This window comes from Microcaecilia unicolor, chromosome 12, assembly GCF_901765095.1.
Source record: "Microcaecilia unicolor chromosome 12, aMicUni1.1, whole genome shotgun sequence".
NCBI classification, from domain to species: Eukaryota; Metazoa; Chordata; class Amphibia; order Gymnophiona; family Siphonopidae; genus Microcaecilia; species Microcaecilia unicolor.
The window spans coordinates 26,241,675-26,258,664 of record NC_044042.1 but is presented as its reverse complement, the minus strand read 5'-3'; the positions used below and the strand labels follow the sequence as shown (position 1 = coordinate 26,258,664).

The 16,990-nt window shown below is 45.5% G+C and overlaps 1 protein-coding gene across 1 annotated transcript in view; it reads left to right on the top strand.

Annotated features, from left to right (window-relative positions):
- PPFIA4 (PTPRF interacting protein alpha 4) overlaps positions 1 to 16,990 on the top strand; it is a 131,475-nt gene that overhangs the window by 39,413 nt on the left and 75,072 nt on the right. The window contains exons 11-14 of the mRNA XM_030220853.1: positions 2,258 to 2,341; positions 2,629 to 2,760; positions 5,315 to 5,406; positions 13,170 to 13,311. Of these exons, the coding sequence (XP_030076713.1) occupies positions 2,258 to 2,341; positions 2,629 to 2,760; positions 5,315 to 5,406; positions 13,170 to 13,311 (450 nt within the window). The remainder of the gene's footprint in view (positions 1 to 2,257; positions 2,342 to 2,628; positions 2,761 to 5,314; positions 5,407 to 13,169; positions 13,312 to 16,990) is intronic.

Here is a 16,990-nt window from a genome sequence, read left to right as displayed (position 1 = left end):
GAGAGAAAGAGGGAAACCAACAGAGGGAAGGATTGGGAGGGGGAGAGAGAGAAAGAGGGAAACCAACAGAGGGAAGGATTGGGGAGAGAGAGGAAGAGGGAAACCAACAGAGGGAAGGATTGGGGGAGAGAGAAAGAGGGAAAACAACAGAGGGAAGGATTGGGGAGAGAGAGAAAGAGGGAAACCAAACAGAGGGAAGGATTGGGGAGAGAGAGAAAGAGGGAAAACAACAGAGGGAAGGATTGGAGAAAGAGGGAAACCAACAGAGGGGAAGGATTGGGGAGAGAGAGAAAGAGGGAAACCAACAGAGGGAAGGATTGGGGAGAGAGGGAAAAACAGATGGAAGGATGGGGAGAGAGAGGGAAAAACAGATGGAAGGATGAGGAGAGAGAGAAAGAGGGAAAACAACAGAGAGGGAAGGCATTGGGAGAAAGAGAAAGAGGGAACCACAGAGGGAGGATTGGGGAGAGAGAGAAACCAACAGAGGGAAGGATTGGGGAGAGAGAGAGGGAAAACAACAGAGGGAAGGATTGGGGAGAGGAGAGAAAGAGAGAGGGAAAACAACAGAGGGAAGGATTGGGGGAGAGGGAAAACAACAGAGGGAAGGATTGGGGAGAAAGAGGGAAAATAACAGAGGGAAGGATTGGGGAGAGAGAGGGAAAACAGATGGAAGGATGGGGAGAGAGAGGGAAAAACAGATGGAAGGATTGGGGAGAGAGGAGAAAACAGATGGCCATTGGGGAGAGAGAGGGAAAAACAGATGGAAGGATGGGGAGAGAGAGGGAAAAAACAGATGGAAGGATTGGGGAGAGAGGAGAAAAACAGATGGAAGGATTGGGGAGAGGGGAAAAACAGATGGAAGGATGGGGAGAGAGAGGGAAAAACACAGATGGAAGGATTGGCGAGAGAGGGAAAAACAGATGGAAGGATGGGGAGAGAGAGAGGGAAAAACAGATAGAAGGATGGGGAGAGAGAGGGAAAACGGAAGGATAGGGAGAGAAAGAGGGAAGACGCTGGATGGAAGAATGCAGAAAGAAAGAGGGAAGACGCTGGATGGAAGAATGCAGAAAGAATAGGGGAGACACTGGAAGGATGGGGAGAGAAAGCAGAGCTGTTGGATGAAAAAGGGGAATAGAGAAAGACTGGAGAATAAGAGGAAGGGGCATGGGGAGAACAAGGGTGAGGAAAAGATGAAAAGCCACAGGTAGATGAAGGAAATTAAAGAATGGATAGTAAGAATGAATTAAATCTGGACAGAGAGAGAGCCTGAAAAATATTGAAGAAAGCAAAGAAAAAGGAGACAAAAATGACAAATGGCACAGAAGAGTTAAGCGAAAACAAAGGAAAGCAGAATCACAGACTGGGACCAATATGGAAAGAAAAACAGTCACCAGACAACAAAGGTAGAAAAAAAATCATTTATTTTCATTTTAGTGTTTGTAATATGTCCAATTTGAGAATTTACATTGGCTGTCTTATTTTGCACTGGGTATACTACTACTACTACTTAGCAAATCACGTTATTTTTTCTCCTATAGTACTGTAATATTTTCAATGATGTCTGTTTATATGCGCCATGGCTGGTATCGGGTGTGTGGTTAATGTGGGTGTGGCTATCATAGGGGTGGAGCCATATGTGGTGACCCCGCCCATAATGAGTACCGGCACCTTTTTTTTCTACAAAAAAAGCACTGGGACTAACATGATATATCAGAAATATAAGCATTTAGCAGCACTGTAAAACAATCATATAATAGAGATATGATAAATGTCATAAGAATATGAATGATCCCGTTATAAGCAGCATGGAAGAACTAGTAACAGAGATATGAGACTCAGAATGTTGCCAAAATACAAAGTTTTGAAAATTGGGACAGGGTGATATTAAAAGATGTGCACTTCGCCAACATTTCTCGCCCCAATAGCATTACACACTACTCATATAAGCTGTGTGTAGGGGATGTGCCTGCATAGGGTTACCATATGGCTCCAGAAAAAGGAGGACGGATTGAGCCAGCCGGGTTTTACTTCCATTGCTTGAAAGCAATGGAAGTAAAATCCGGCTGGCTCAATCCGTCCTCCTTTTTCTGGAGCCATATGGTAACCCTATGCCTGCAGGTTAGAGAGGTCCTGAAACAAGCAGACAAGCTGTATGCAGGAGGGGTGTGTGTGTGTGTGGGGGGGGGGGGGGTGTTACTGTTATTAGTGAAGTTCTATATTACTAGATTTCTCACAGAGTTCCTTGTGATTTTCATAGGCTGAAGAAAAACATGGAAGTATTGAGGAGCGTCTGCGACAGCTGGAGAGTCAGCTAGCTGAGAAGAACCAAGAGTTAGCCAGAGTAAGGAGAGACTGATTCTCATTAAACGGAGAGAGAAATTTAGAGGTTAACAATAAAAACAGATATCCTACCTCTGTCCTGGTGAGCAAATGCCAGCCATGGCTTGCATGGCTCCCGCAGTGCACTGCAAATTTCTATTGCGATTCGTGGTACTTGGCTGCATGTACATTTCCTGTAATGCGCTGGTTTTGTGTGTAGCTCGGTGGGTCTCTGGGTGTGCAGTTTGGTGTCCTATCATGGGCTGGTTCTGGAGTTAGTTTCCTGTATGTGGCTGTTTCTGGTTTCAGGCCCGTCAACGAGAGCGAATGAATGAGGAGCACAGTAAACGCTTGTCCGACACTGTGGAGCGATTACTGACGGAGTCCAATGAAAGGCTACAGCTACACCTGAATGAGCGGATGGCTGCCTTGGATGAGAAGGTAAAATGCAGTGGGGCTCCCTGAATAACCACAGGTTAATTTTTTTTATTTATTTTAATTTCTTGTACAGTGTCTGCATGCCTGAAAGCTATTGAAGCTGTATTCATTCAGGTACAGTAGGTATTTTGCTGTCCCTGGAGGGCTCACAATCTGAGTTTGTACCTGAGGCAATGGAGGGTTAAGTGTAGTGGTGTAGCTGGGCCTGGGCCCCCTATAACGCCATCTTTCCCAATGAAGTGAGAACTGGGGAAGGGGGAGGGGGGAGAAATCCCTTCAGAGCATCAGTAAACCAACCCTATTAAAAAAAAACAAACTGTTACAGTAAATTCAAATCCAAATAATAGAAATAGAAACTGAAATGCAAGATATCAGAGATACACATTTCCCAAAGGTGACATATTCCAATTAATAAATTAAGAAAAAAAATAATTATTTTTACCTTTGTTGTCTGAACATTGCTTTCATCCCAGTGTCTTTTCTACTTTTCTTTGTTTTTTTTTCTTTTCTAGGGTGTCCTGCCCTTATGACATATCTTCTCTCTGTGTCCACTATCCATCTTCCTCCTGTGTCCCTAGCCTTCCTGTCCAGTGCCTCCCCTATGAACCCCTGTCTCTATCTTCCTGCCATGTTCAGCATCTGCCCTCTGTGTCCATTATCTCCTTTCATTTTCAGCATCCTCCTTCTTGTCCCTCCCTCTCTCTTGCCTTCCTCCTGCACGCCCCTCTCCCTGTGGACTGGCATCTCTTTCTCTCCCTTCTTCCATTGCTCCAGCATCTCTCCTCTCTCTTCCCTGGTCCAATCCAGTCCATCTCTTTCTCGCTCTCTTCTCCCTGCTTCCCCCTTAACTGCCCCCTCTCTTCCCCCTCCTTTGCTCTGGGTCTGACTCTGTCTTCCCTGTACTTCCTCTTCCCTAGGTCCAGCACCTCCTCCCCTCTATTACCCGTCCTGTGTTGGGGTGTGTGTGTCTCTCTTTCCTCTGCTTCCCTTCCCCTTTGCCTCTAGGTATATCCCTCGCTCTTCCCTCTGCTTCCTCCTCATCTCTCACCGATCCAGCATCTTTCCAGTAGCGCGCCCCCCCACCCCCGTGATCCCAGATGCACAGCTGTCCCTGGCAGAGGCAGCTGTAATACAACTTCCTGTGGGTAGGCCGTGGCATGAGAAAGGCCATGGGAGGGAGGGGCTGGTCCACAGGCACCCTGTTTTCACAGCTGCCTCTGCCAGGGACTGCCGTGCCTCTCGTTTGTGGGGGAGGGGGGTAGGGGAAGGGAGGGATCCCAGACTCATGTGGGGAGGGGGTAGAGGAAGGGAGGTATGCTGGATTTGGTGGGTTCAGCTGCAGGTGACCCCTACCACTGAGTGGCTCTATGCATTTTGCCAGGCTCCAAGCTTCCAAGTTTATTTAGGATTTATTACCCTGCCTTTTGTCAGCCCTTTGGCTCACTCAATGGGTTAAGTGACTTGCCCAAGATCACAAGCAGCTGCAGAAGGGATTTGAACTGGGCTCCCCTAGTTCTAAGACTGCTGCTTTGACCATTATTATACCCCTGTAGGATCCCACGGCTCATACCACAGACTGGTCTCACAGCAGCAGGAAAGGGTGTTTACTTTTTTTTTTTTTTGTTACATTTGTACCCCGCGCTTTCCCATTCATGGCAGGCTCAATGCGGCTTACATGGGGCAATGGAGGGTTAAGTGACTTGCCCAGAGTCACAAGGAACTGCCTGTGCCTGAAGTGGGAATCGAACTCAGTTCTTCAGTTCCCCAGGACCAAAGTCCACCACCCTAACCACTAGGCCACTCCTCCACTCCACTTAAGCACTTCTGCTGCTGGTGTGACTGGGGTGACTGAATAGAAGATTGGGAAGTGGCAAGGCAACATTTTTAGGGATAGGCATAATGTTTGCTGTGCTGTCCTCTGTCAACTTGTGTGCACATGGAGAGAAGAGGGAGGAGGATAGGAAAGGTGAGAGAACATGGAGTGGGGTGGGGTCAATAGTGCTGAAACCTTTCCTGCGTACCAACCTTAGACTCCCCCCTCAGACCAGATACTTCATCCTTCCCTACACCACACCCTTGTTGTGCATCTGACTCATATGCTCCACTGCCCTATACAACCCCCTCACACACGCATACACCACATACACATAATCTGTCCCTGCTCTCCCTCTTCAGATTTCTCACCCTCAGCATACACCTTCCCATACACCCTGTAGATACCACCCCCACCCCCATTCCCACACCTACCCCTACTAAAAGCCATCTTCCTCTGAGATGGAAGACTCCCCATCCTTGGACCTTAGGGGGGGGGAGGTGGGAGGACATCATTCATCTCTTGCTCAGGCATTATATTTTCTTGAGTTACCTCTCTAGAGAAAGCCTCCTGAGGGAGACTGGACAATAGCCAAAATCCCTAGCAGCTGGTAGGAAAAGGAATGGCTTACTGGATTTTTCACACAAGCGAGCAATAGTTTTTAGTCTGAGCTCAAGTATCCATTTAATTGTAACAACTGGCATTTTTTTTACATTAGTTATTTATCTACCATTTTTTTTTCAGGGAAGGTTGGCAAATGAAATTGAAAAGTTACACGTTGAGGTTGAGCAGTTGAAATCCAAAGGTGGAGCTCCTGTGGAGAGCACGCACACGAGGTAATTAGTACTCAACAGTAAGAAGCCCTCTGCCTTGATTTTCTTTCTTGCATACCAGGTAATACAGTATCTAGTCTCTTGATAGACTTGCTTTGATAGCATTCATCTGCCCTTGATGGCATAGACCATCTAGTGATAGGATAAACCCTGCCTGTGTCAGCATTCACTTGCCTGTGATGCTATAGACCAAAGTCAGCCCTGCCACTAGGAAGACCAGGTATTGGCCTAGGTTGACAGAATTTGGAGGGTGACAGTGTGCTACCAGTGCAACAGGAGAGCAGCACTTAAAGAAGCTGTCTGTGCAGCATGGAGTCTTTCAATACGAGTTCATGCTCAAGCCCTGACACATTCCATCCCCTCAGCAGGAAGAATGGTGGGATTCTCAAGTGAGACTGTATTTACCTGTGCTGAAAGACCATTGCCATTCTGAGTCCCATTACAGATTTGGGCCGGGGAGAAGTAGGGCAGTGGTAGTGGCAGCAGGCCAAGCAGATGGAAAGGAAGGGTGGCGATAATGGACAAGGCAGAGTGTTAAGGAAGGGGAGATGAGATGCTGGACATAACAGAGGGTTAGGGAAGGGTGGAGATAATGGACACAGTTGGGAGGGTTAAGGAAGGGGAGACGAAATGCTGAATGGGGGAGAGGAAGGCAAGGACGGGGAGATGAGATACTGGACACCATGGAGGCGTTAGGGAAAGGAAGGGGAGATGTTGGTTACCTGAGACGGATGGGGGTGGGTGAGTAAGGAGGGGATGGGGAGATGTTGGCCACCTTGGAGGGTGGGTGGGTAAGGGCTTGAGCTGCTCCCTGTGGGTGCACAGCTGAAAGTTTTGCCTAAGGTGTCAGATACCCTTGAGTCAGTTATGCTATAGACTCGCTTCGAACATTATTATGCCTGCTCCTGTTGTAAGAGCACAGCATGTTTTTCTTTACCTGCGACAGCACAGACTTGCCTGCGAAAACATTCACTTACTAGGTTCAGTAGAAATTTTCCTCCAGGATGTGCTCCCCAGTGCAGTGCTGGGATATGGACAATGATAGGATTGTCTTGTGACAGCCATGACTGCTGCCCTTCAAGGAGACAAACTACCCAAGTGATCCAGTCAGACATGCCATGCACTTGTTAATCTGACTCCATGTTGTTCATCTGGCTCTCATCAGAAGTTATCAGTTACAGCCACCCTGTGCAGCATGCTCTTTTTCACCAGTCCTTTCAGTTTTCCACATTATCTCTCATGTATAAATCCAGTACAGTAGTTACCCTCCTACAACCGAGGGACTGGGTTGATGCCCCTTTGCTGTTAGGTCCAGAGCTGCTCTTGTCCACTTTATATCTCCCAGCTGCCCTTCCTGCCCTGGAGCTTATTGCCCTATAACCCGGGCTGGGAGTGGAGCCTTCAGGTCTTTCACATAACGATTTGGAGCCATTTGATTTTCCTCAGTGGATGAGGGTGGAGCCATAGAATGTTTTGCCAGATAATGGGCTGAGGTATAATCATTTAAAGATCAGAGCAGTTGCATGAGGGGCTAAAGCATCCCATGAATGAATGAGAAAATGTGATTATTTTAGACTCATGGGCTGCTGGATGTCTGCTTTAAGCAGGTGCATTAGTTAATGGATTTTTGTGGGCAGTGATGTGTTTTCTCAACTTTCCTCAGCCACTCTGGAGCTCAAATGCAGCCCATTAACTTGAAAGCCAAAAGTGACGTACTCTATGCTCACTTTTTGAAGGATGAATTGCTCCTCTCTTCTCTGAGATGTTCAGTTATGGACCTGCTGTGGATGGTGGCCATTGGTTGAACTGCCTTCTGCTCTGCAGGGTTTTTTTTTTCTTTTCTGGCATGACTGCTATGTATTGAGTCTAGCATGTATATGTGAGCGTCAGTCACCAGATGGCAGCCAAGGGTATTGTGCTGGACACATGCACTCTTGTGTCTCAGGCTACATGTTCATCATTTTCCAGATTGAACTTGTCTGTCTTATTTATTTGGATTTCTCACACCTTTTTCAGTAGTAGATCAAGGGACTGTGGTACCCTGAGCCAACCTTTGCATTGGCACCCCACCCCACCCCACCTGCAATCTGGTATGTCTCCTTCCATTCCCCCCCCCCCCCCCACACCTGTGATCCATTATCTCCTCCTCTCTCTCAAGTCTACCCCTCCTTCCTCCTGCTGTGCCAGGTGTGGCACAGACTCAGGGGCACTGCTGATAAAGGGCAAAATCCCAGTCCAGAATCTATCTCGCTAGGAGTGTGAAGCTAGAATGAACTGGGATTTTGGCGCTCTTTACCACCAGAGCCCTGGGCCGGTGCCTCACCTGGTCCATAGGTTGAGCCAGCCCTGTTTGTTACCTTCATGTACAGTACGTATTTCTGTGTCTTTTGAGAGCTTACAATCTAATTTTTGTACCTGAGACAGTGGAGGGTTAAGTGACTTGCTCAATATCATAAGCATCAGGGTTTGAACCAGGCTTTTCTCATCAGCCCTGATGCTCTAGGCCAGGGGTAGGCAGCTCCGGTCCTCGAGAGCTGCAGGCAGGTCAGGTTTTCAGGATATCCACAATGAATATGCATGAACAACTTGATTTGCATACACTGCCTCCATGGTATGCAAATCTATCTCCTGCATATTCATTGTGGCAAGGGCCTAGCCAGACAGCAGATTTTGGGTGGGCCTAGGCAAGAAGTGGGTGGGCACCAAATGTTCTCCCCCCGCCCCCCCGCGGCCAAAAAAATATCTCAGCTGGTGGGAAAATGCTTCTCTCCATCTTGGTAGTCTGCAGCAGGCATGGGCTGAAATCTGAGCATGCGCAGGTGCCGGTATCTTGGAGAGTAGCGTTTTCGTTACCATCAGGGAGAAGTCTTCAGCTGGCAGAGCTTGGGATCCCTACCAGCTACCACTAAACATGTGCTACTGTTGGGTGGGCCCGAACCCTAAGTGGGTGGGCCCCGGCCCACCCAGACCCACCTGTGGCTACGCCACTGCGATTGGGGATATCCTGAAAACCTGACCTGCCTGCGGCTCTCGAGGACCGGAGTTGCCTACCCCTGCTTTAGGCTGTTCCTCCACTTCACTTTTATATTGTGCCAGCAGCTTTACCATTTTATGTATTGCGCCGTAACGTTGCAAAACGTTAATCTCTTTCCAAGAGGATGCCGGTGGAGGTTTTGCAGCATTGAAATGCTGTATCTTCTGTTTCTTATGGCAATGCAGTAATTTGGTGACCCGGGAAGAGGTTTCACTCTTGAGTTTCCATGTGAACAATGGGGAAGCAGAGCGCTAAAGCGCTACCAGGGTTACGCAGCGCTGTACAATTTAACATAGAAGGACAGTCCCTGCTCAAGGAGCTTACAATCTAAAAGACAGGTGTACAATCTAAAAACAAGTATAGAGTATAGAGTCCGTCTGATAGGGCATACTATAATTCACAAAAGGTTAGGTGCCGAAAGCAGCATTGAAGAGGTGAGTTTTAAGCAGAGATTTGAAAATGGGTAGGGAGGGGGCTTGGCGTAGGGGTTGAAGAAGATTGCTCCAGGCAAAGGGTGAGGCAAGGCAGAATGAGCGGAGCCTGGAGTTGGCATGGGTGGAGAAGGGAACTGAGAGGAGGGATTTGTCCTGGGAGCGGAGGTTACGGGCGGGAACATAGGGGGAGATGAGGGAGGAGAGGTAGTGAGGAGCCGCAGACCGGGTGCATTTGTAGGTAAGGAGGAGAATCTTGAATTGTATGCGGTATCTGATCGGAAGCCAGTGAAGTGACTTGAGGAGAGGGGTGATGTGAGTATATCAGTTCTGGTGGAATATTAGACGTGCGGCAGCGTTCTGAACGGATTGAAGGGGGGATAGGTGGCTAAGTGGGAGGCCGGTGAGGAGTAAGTTGAAGTAGTCAAGGCGAGAGGTAATTAGAGGGTGGACGAGAGTTCGTGTGGTGTGCTCAGAGAGGAAAGGGCGAATTTTGCTGATGTTGAAGAGGAAGAAGCGACAGGTCTTGGCAGTCTGTTGGATATGCGCAGAGAAGGAGAGGGAGGAGTCAAAGATGACTCCGAGGTTGCGGGCAGATGGGACGGGGAGGATGAGGGTGTTAATACTGAAGCAGGGTATTAACGTAAATGGTTGTGTTAACACAATGAGGAATCTTAGCTGTTCTTGAACAATTTGATAATTCTGATTTCTTGAGATGGCAGCACTAGGTCTTACTGAAGAGCTTAACCCCTCCTATACGTCCATACTTGTAGAGCCCCCATCCCCTATGTCGCAGACTAATGTATCTCTGAGGGTCCGTGTTCTTGTGACCCCCCCCTGAGTCATATTAAGTAGGGATGCAACCCCCCCCCCATACCACCCACCCCTCAGATCGACCCGCAGGTACAGGCGATAAGTTTGACCAAAGCTCATATTCTTTTGTTACATTTGTACCCCACGCTTTCCCACTCATGGCAGGCTCTATGCGGTGGGCAATGGAGGGTTAAGTGACTTGCCCAGAGTCACAAGGAGCTGCTTGTGCTGGGAATTGAACTCAGTTCCTCAGGACCAAAGTCCACCACCCTAACCACTAGGCCACTTTGACCTCGTGGGTGTAGGATTTGTAAGTAAGGGTCCCATATCGATAAGAATAAATCTTCCATAGTTTAATAAGATCATATATAAACATTTTTATGATAGCTCTTTTGAGTTGTTTTGGAGTCAAGTTAAGGAATTCGGTTCCAACACTACTTTGAGGTATTGCAGATTATTTTCAGTTTAGAAAAGCTTTGAAAACTTTTTTATTTGATAAGTATTTTGATATATGAAATTTTAAATCCTGCTCCTATGGAGAAATTTGCAGGATATAAAAGCTGGGAATGGGATGGTTCCTTTTTTTTTGTGTGCATTGTATAACAAATCCATATGTCTTTAAATGTTCATATTTTTTTACACAGATGCATGTAGGTTGAGAAATAAACTGACAAAATCCAATCCTTTTCTAACTTGCTTAAGGCAATCCTGAAAAAGGAAATACTTTATTAGAGCCATGTAATATATCCTTAGTGGTGCTCATGATCTAGTGCAGGGGGTAACGATACGAGGGCCGCTTGATAACAGTGATCATAATATGATCGGTTTTGATATTGGCATTGAAGGAAGTGAAACTAGGAAATCAAGTACGCTAGCGTTTAACTATAGAAAAGGTGATTACGACAAAATGAGAAAAATGGTGAAAAAAAGACTGAAAGGAGCAGCTCGCAGAGTAAAAAACTTGCATCAGGCGTGGATGCTGTTTAAAAACACCATCCTGGAGGTTCAGGACAAATATATTCCACGTATTAGAAAAAAGGGAAAAAAGACTAAACGTCAGCCGGCGTGGCTAAACAGTAAGATAAAGGAAATCATTAGAGCCAAAAAACAATCCTTCAGAAAGTGGAGAAGAGAACCAACTGAAAGTAACATGATAGATCATAAGGAATGCCAAGCCAAATGCAAAGCGGAGATAAGGAGGGCAAAAAAGGACTTTGAGAAGAAATTAGCGTTGGAAGCAAAAATACATAGTAAAAATTTTTTTAGATACATTAAAAGCAGGAAACCGGCCAAAGAGTCGGTTGGGCCGCTGGACGAAAATGGTGTTAAAGGGGCGATCAAGGAGGACAAAGCCGTAGCGGAGAAATTAAATGAATTCTTTGCTTCGGTCTTCACCGAGGAGGATTTGGGGGGGACACCGGTGCCGGAAAGAATATTTGAAGCGGGGGAGTCGGAGAAACTAAACAAATTCTCTGTAACCTTGGAGGATGTAATGGGTCAGTTCAGCAAGCTGAAGAGTAGTAAATCACCGGGACCTGATGGTATTCATCCCAGAGTATTAATAGAACTAAAAAATGAACTTGCGGAGCTACTGTTAGAAATATGCAATCTGTCCCTAAAATCGAGTGTAGTACCGGAAGACTGGAGGGTAGCCAATGTTACTCCGATTTTTAAGAAGGGTTCCAGAGGAGATCCGGGAAATTATAGACCGGTGAGTCTGACGTCGGTGCCGGGCAAGATGGTGGAGGCTATTATTAAGAATAAAATTGCAGAGCATATACAAAAACATGGACTGATGAGACAAAGTCAGCACGGATTTAGTGAAGGGAAGGGAAGTCTTGCCTCACCAATCTAATGCATTTTTTTGAGGGGGTAAGCAAACATGTGGACAATGGGGAGCCGGTTGATATTGTATATCTGGATTTTCAGAAGGCGTTTGACAAAGTGCCGCACGAAAGACTCCTGAAGAAATTGCAGAGTCATGGAATCGGAGGTAGGGTATTATTATGGATTAAGAACTGGTTGAAAGATAGGAAGCAGAGAGTAGGATTGCGTGGCCAGTATTCTCAGTGGAGGAGGGTAGTTAGTGGGGTCCCGCAGGGGTCTGTGCTGGGTCCGTTGCTTTTTAATGTATTTATAAATGACCTAGAGATGGGAATAACTAGTGAGGTAATTAAATTCGCCGATGACACAAAATTATTCAGGGTCGTCAAGTCGCAGGAGGAATGTGAACAATTACAGGAGGACCTTGCGAGACTGGGAGAATGGGCGTGCAAGTGGCAGATGAAGTTCAATGTTGACAAGTGCAAAGTGATGCATGTGGGTAAGAGGAACCCGAATTATAGCTACGTCTTGCAAGGTTCCGCGTTAGGAGTTACGGATCAAGAAAGGGATCTGGGTGTCGTCGTCGATGATACGCTGAAACCTTCTGCTCAGTGTGCTGCTGCGGCTAGGAAAGCGAATAGAATGTTGGGTGTTATTAGGAAGGGTATGGAGTCCAGGTGTGCGGATGTTATAATGCCGTTGTATCGCTCCATGGTACGACCGCACCTGGAGTATTGTGTTCAGTACTGGTCTCCGTATCTCAAAAAAGATATAGTAGAATTGGAAAAGGTACAGCGAAGGGCGACGAAAATGATAGTGGGGATGGGACGACTTTCCTATGAAGAGAGGCTGAGAAGGCTAGGGCTTTTCAGCTTGGAGAAGAGACGGCTGAGGGGAGATATGATAGAAGTGTATAAAATAATGAGTGGAATGGATCGGGTGGATGTGAAGCGACTGTTCACGCTATCCAAAAATACTAGGACTAGAAGGCATGAGTTGAAGCTACAGTGTGGTAAATTTAAAACGAATCGGAGAAAATTTTTCTTCACCCAACGTGTAATTAGACTCTGGAATTCGTTGCCGGAGAACGTGGTACGGGCGGTTAGCTTGACGGAGTTTAAAAAGGGGTTAGATAGATTCCTAAAGGACAAGTCCATAGACCGCTATTAAATGGACTTGGAAAAATTCCGCATTTTTAGGTATAACTTGTCTGGAATGTTTTTATGTTTGGGGAGCGTGCCAGGTGCCCTTGACCTGGATTGGCCACTGTCGGTGACAGGATGCTGGGCTAGATGGACCTTTGGTCTTTCCCAGTATGGCACTACTTATGTACTTATGTACTTATCACATGGTCACACATCCTGATTTTAATAGTTCCCTATTTATCAGTTGACACTGTAGGTTGGTAAGGTTGATAAGCGTGCTCCATACATAAGGCAGAGGCTGAAACACTTCTGCCTTTATGCCAGAATTATGGAAGTACAAGTCCATAGACACAGTGGGATAACATTAGCCATATGACACGCAAGGTGGCCACAGAAATGGGAGAATTCTGATGAAGAACTCAGCCTTTCTTAAGTCTGTCTGTGGTGGTGAGAGTGTGATCAGCAGGAGTATTTATAGAATAAGCTCTGTTGTTTGATGTCTGGCATATTTTCTTTCAGGTCACATGTTGGCAGCACTTCAGATGTGAGGCACTTGCCAAGCTCAGCAGTAGATGTACTCCCAGATGCTGCAGGATTGTCCCCCATGCTGCGACGAACTCAAAAGGGAAGATTTCAGGGTTTACAGTCAGAAGTGACTAAGGTGATTCACCACTTTGTTTCGCATGTGTTCTCTACTGCCTGGAGAGAGCTCTAATATATTTTTTTCATATGGTCATGAATTATAAGAAGTGTTTATGCAAAAGAAAGGAATGGATTTCCTCTGCTTATACTCAGAGGCTCACAGTTTTTACACACAGCAACCTCATTCTCCCTGCTCTACTGACCCCTAAACTGACAGCTTCCAGGTGACTTTTTTCCCCTCAAAGATAGCACAGAAGCTGCTTCATGGGAGATGGGACTAATCTACTATGCCCCTGAATATCCCTTCTATAGAGGTAACCATCTAGGCAACCCAATGCCGCAGTGAGAGTCTGTTCTATAAAGGCTTATGTATGGATCGAGAGAACTGACTGCATTTCGATTAAAAACTTTAATTGTGATTAATTGCAGTGAATAGCCAGCAGTCCATGGGGGGGGGGGGGGGGGGGGAATAGGGAAGGACCGGGGAGGCACAGGTATGGGCTGGGGGGGCCATGCATTTCCTCTCCCTCCGCATTCCCCCCATTAGATATCATACCTTTGCTTGTGGGGATGCTAAAGTCCTGCCAGTCAAAGAAATCCACTGCCAAAGCAGCCCCCATCCTCCTTGTGCTGCCTCTCTCTCTCTCATATGTGCACCCCCATGCCTTCACTCATTCTTTCTCTTTCATATGTGCCCCCCCCCCCCGAGGAGCATGGGGGTGGGGATACAGGGCAGGCAGCGCAGTGATGAACAGCACTGGAGGAAGGCTTCTGCTGGTGCCTTTGACACGCCTCTGACATGCCCCCTTTCGATTTGGACACTCTGCAGACGAAATGCATAGATAGACATCTGCAAAACAGATTTTGAAAATACCGATTTGGACGTTTCGAGAAACAAATCAGTCCAAATGGTGCTTTATGACACTTTTTGGACGTTTTTCTCTTTCGAAAGTGAGCCTCATAGTAACTTGTAGAACTTTGCAATTCTTAAGTGCTTTGAAAATATACCTCAATATGTACTAGGATTGTGTATTCATTTGATATAAGATTGCCCATGTTTTATGTCATTGGCAAACAAAAACAAGCCCCAAGAATTTTTTTTCCATTTGCTGTTAATATGCACTTTTCCCGAAGAGCACTCATGCTTTCCTGATGTTGCACACATACAAAAAGGGAGGGCACCCTCTTGAGGCCTTATCTCCTATAGCCAAAAATGCCCAGAAAACTCTGAACAAAACAAGTATGCACATAAATGACATGTGAAATTACTACTACTACTACTATTTAGCATTTCTATAGCGCTACAAGGCGTACGCAGCGCTGCACAAACATAGAAGAAAGACAGTCACTGCTCAAAGAGCTTACAATCTAATAGTGACAGACAACATTTTCTGGCTGCACACCCCTAATATGTACCTGCACATTTTTCAAGCAAAATCCTTCCTACATCAAAGCAGATGCAATTATCCACACATACTTTGTACCCGTGCAGTTTCCAATGGGAAAGTCCATTCACCTTTGGCATTGTTTTATGGTGCTCATTAATAAAAACCTCTAAAAAAAACAAAACGAAAAAAAAAACCATGCAAACTTTGCACCAGTGTGGGCAGTTTGATAATTGACTTCTAAGGGGGCATGGGATAAGCACAGAGGATCCTTAATCAGACTCCTGAGGATTTCAGTACCTGGAGACGGTGTATCAAATCCATGACTCTTTACCCTTTTTAGTCTTCTGTGAATGCAGCCCGGTTGCCTTTTCTGTGGGCTCTTTTTGGAAATTGCTTCCCTTTCTAACCTATATTAATTCATCTCCTTTTTAGTGTCTGCTCCCATGCGTTCAATATGTGTGCACACGTTTTTTTCCTGGGAAAACTGAAAAAGTGAATTAGGAGGCAGCAGATAGATCTGATAGTAAAAAAAAATAAATCAATTTGTTTATGCAAGCTTATAAAGATGGTAGGGATATATAAGGTATATGAAAACTGAACAAAGCCTCGAAACAGCTATGTAACAAGCTATGTATACTCGAAACAGCTATGTAACAAGTCTAAACTGTAAGTCACATTGAACCAACAACTTGATTGGGAAATGTGGGGTACAAATGCAGAAATTATTAAAATAAATAAATATGAAGAGATGAAAACGGTAACAGAATTCAAAAATGCGTGGGATAAACGTAAAGGAATCCTGTTCAGAAGGAATGGATCCTCAGAAGCTTAGTGGAGATTGGGTGGCAGAGCCGGTGGTGGGAGGCGGGGCTAGTGCTGGGCAGACTTCTACGGTCTGTGCCCTGAAAATGGCAGATACAAATCAAGGTCAGGTATGCACAAAAAGTAGCACATAATGAGTTTATCTTGTTGGGCAGACTAGATGGACCGTACAGGTCTTTCTCTGCCGTCATCTACTATGTTACTATGTATTTGAATTCCATGGAATGGAGTGAGGTTGAAGAAAAAGGAGAGTGTTGTAAATTATTTATGTGTTAGAATGAATTTTGTACTGTTCTGTAAAATATGATTGTTATGCATATAGATGACGGAATCTACCTAGAACACCGGTGAAAGTGCGGAATAGAAATTTTAAAATAAACAAATACATTTTTCTCTAAATTGTGCCAGAGAAGGGAATGAGAAGCACTCTAAATATGAGAATGAATGATACTGAAGCACAATGTGCTTTTCAGTTTCCCCAGCCTGCCGTAAACTTATCTCTCGAAGCTAATTGTGCAATGAGTTGCTCAGAAGCGCTAATCAGGCTGCACACTGGATCCAGTTACTCCCTGAGCTGTACAGCCGCTCTGGCGTGTGTCACAAATCTCTGCTGTGGGAACAGCTGTGACAGCTGCCTGGACCTATAAAAATTCAGGGGGGATATATCCTTTCATTATCCAGTGACAGCTGTGGAGCTCCTGGCTAAAGCCCACCCCACTGAAGAAAGAAAGGAACCTTTATTGTGTACGTGGAAAAGGCTGGATTTTAGCCAGGGCAACACTTTGGGGTTATTTTCATCAAACAGACTTGGGGTTATGGGCAGAGGGATTAAGTCCTAATTCCTGGGTGTATGTGTGCATTTGTGAATAATGCAAAAGGGTATGTGAGTGTAAACATTTTCATTGATTCATTCATAGACTTATTGTTATATTTTTATTTATTGCTTTTGTGATTTGTTGTTTTTGTGATTTGTTATTTTTGTTTACTGTATTATGGTTTGCTAAAGATTGTTTGTATCGATGCATAATTTGCTTTAACTGTGTAATGGAAATTGTGAGTATTTGAAGTTGCACCTTGCCTTGGACATGTATATGGATAAGACATGCTATAAATTAATAGAGACAGGGCTGCCCTTCTGTTGAGACAGGGTAATCAGGATGAATGAGGTCAAGCTGAAGCAACTATGGCCTTCACAGCAGAGAGTTTAGAGTTGGGTGTAGGGGGTATAGCTCCACCCTCTTCAGCTTCTCAATAGCCTGAAAGAAACAGCTTCCTTCTCTTAAATCTTTATGGGGGACGCAAATTTGGCTGCACCATCCCAAGTCTCGCACACCTAGAGCAGCCCTGGTCAAGAGTACCAAGCTATTTCAAATAAACATTTTAGATTTTTTACTGCAGGCTAAACAGATAAAACACACATTAACCTACAAATGTAATTAGTTTTTATTCAAATGAATGTGCTTGTTAATTAAAACTCTGGATTCAGCA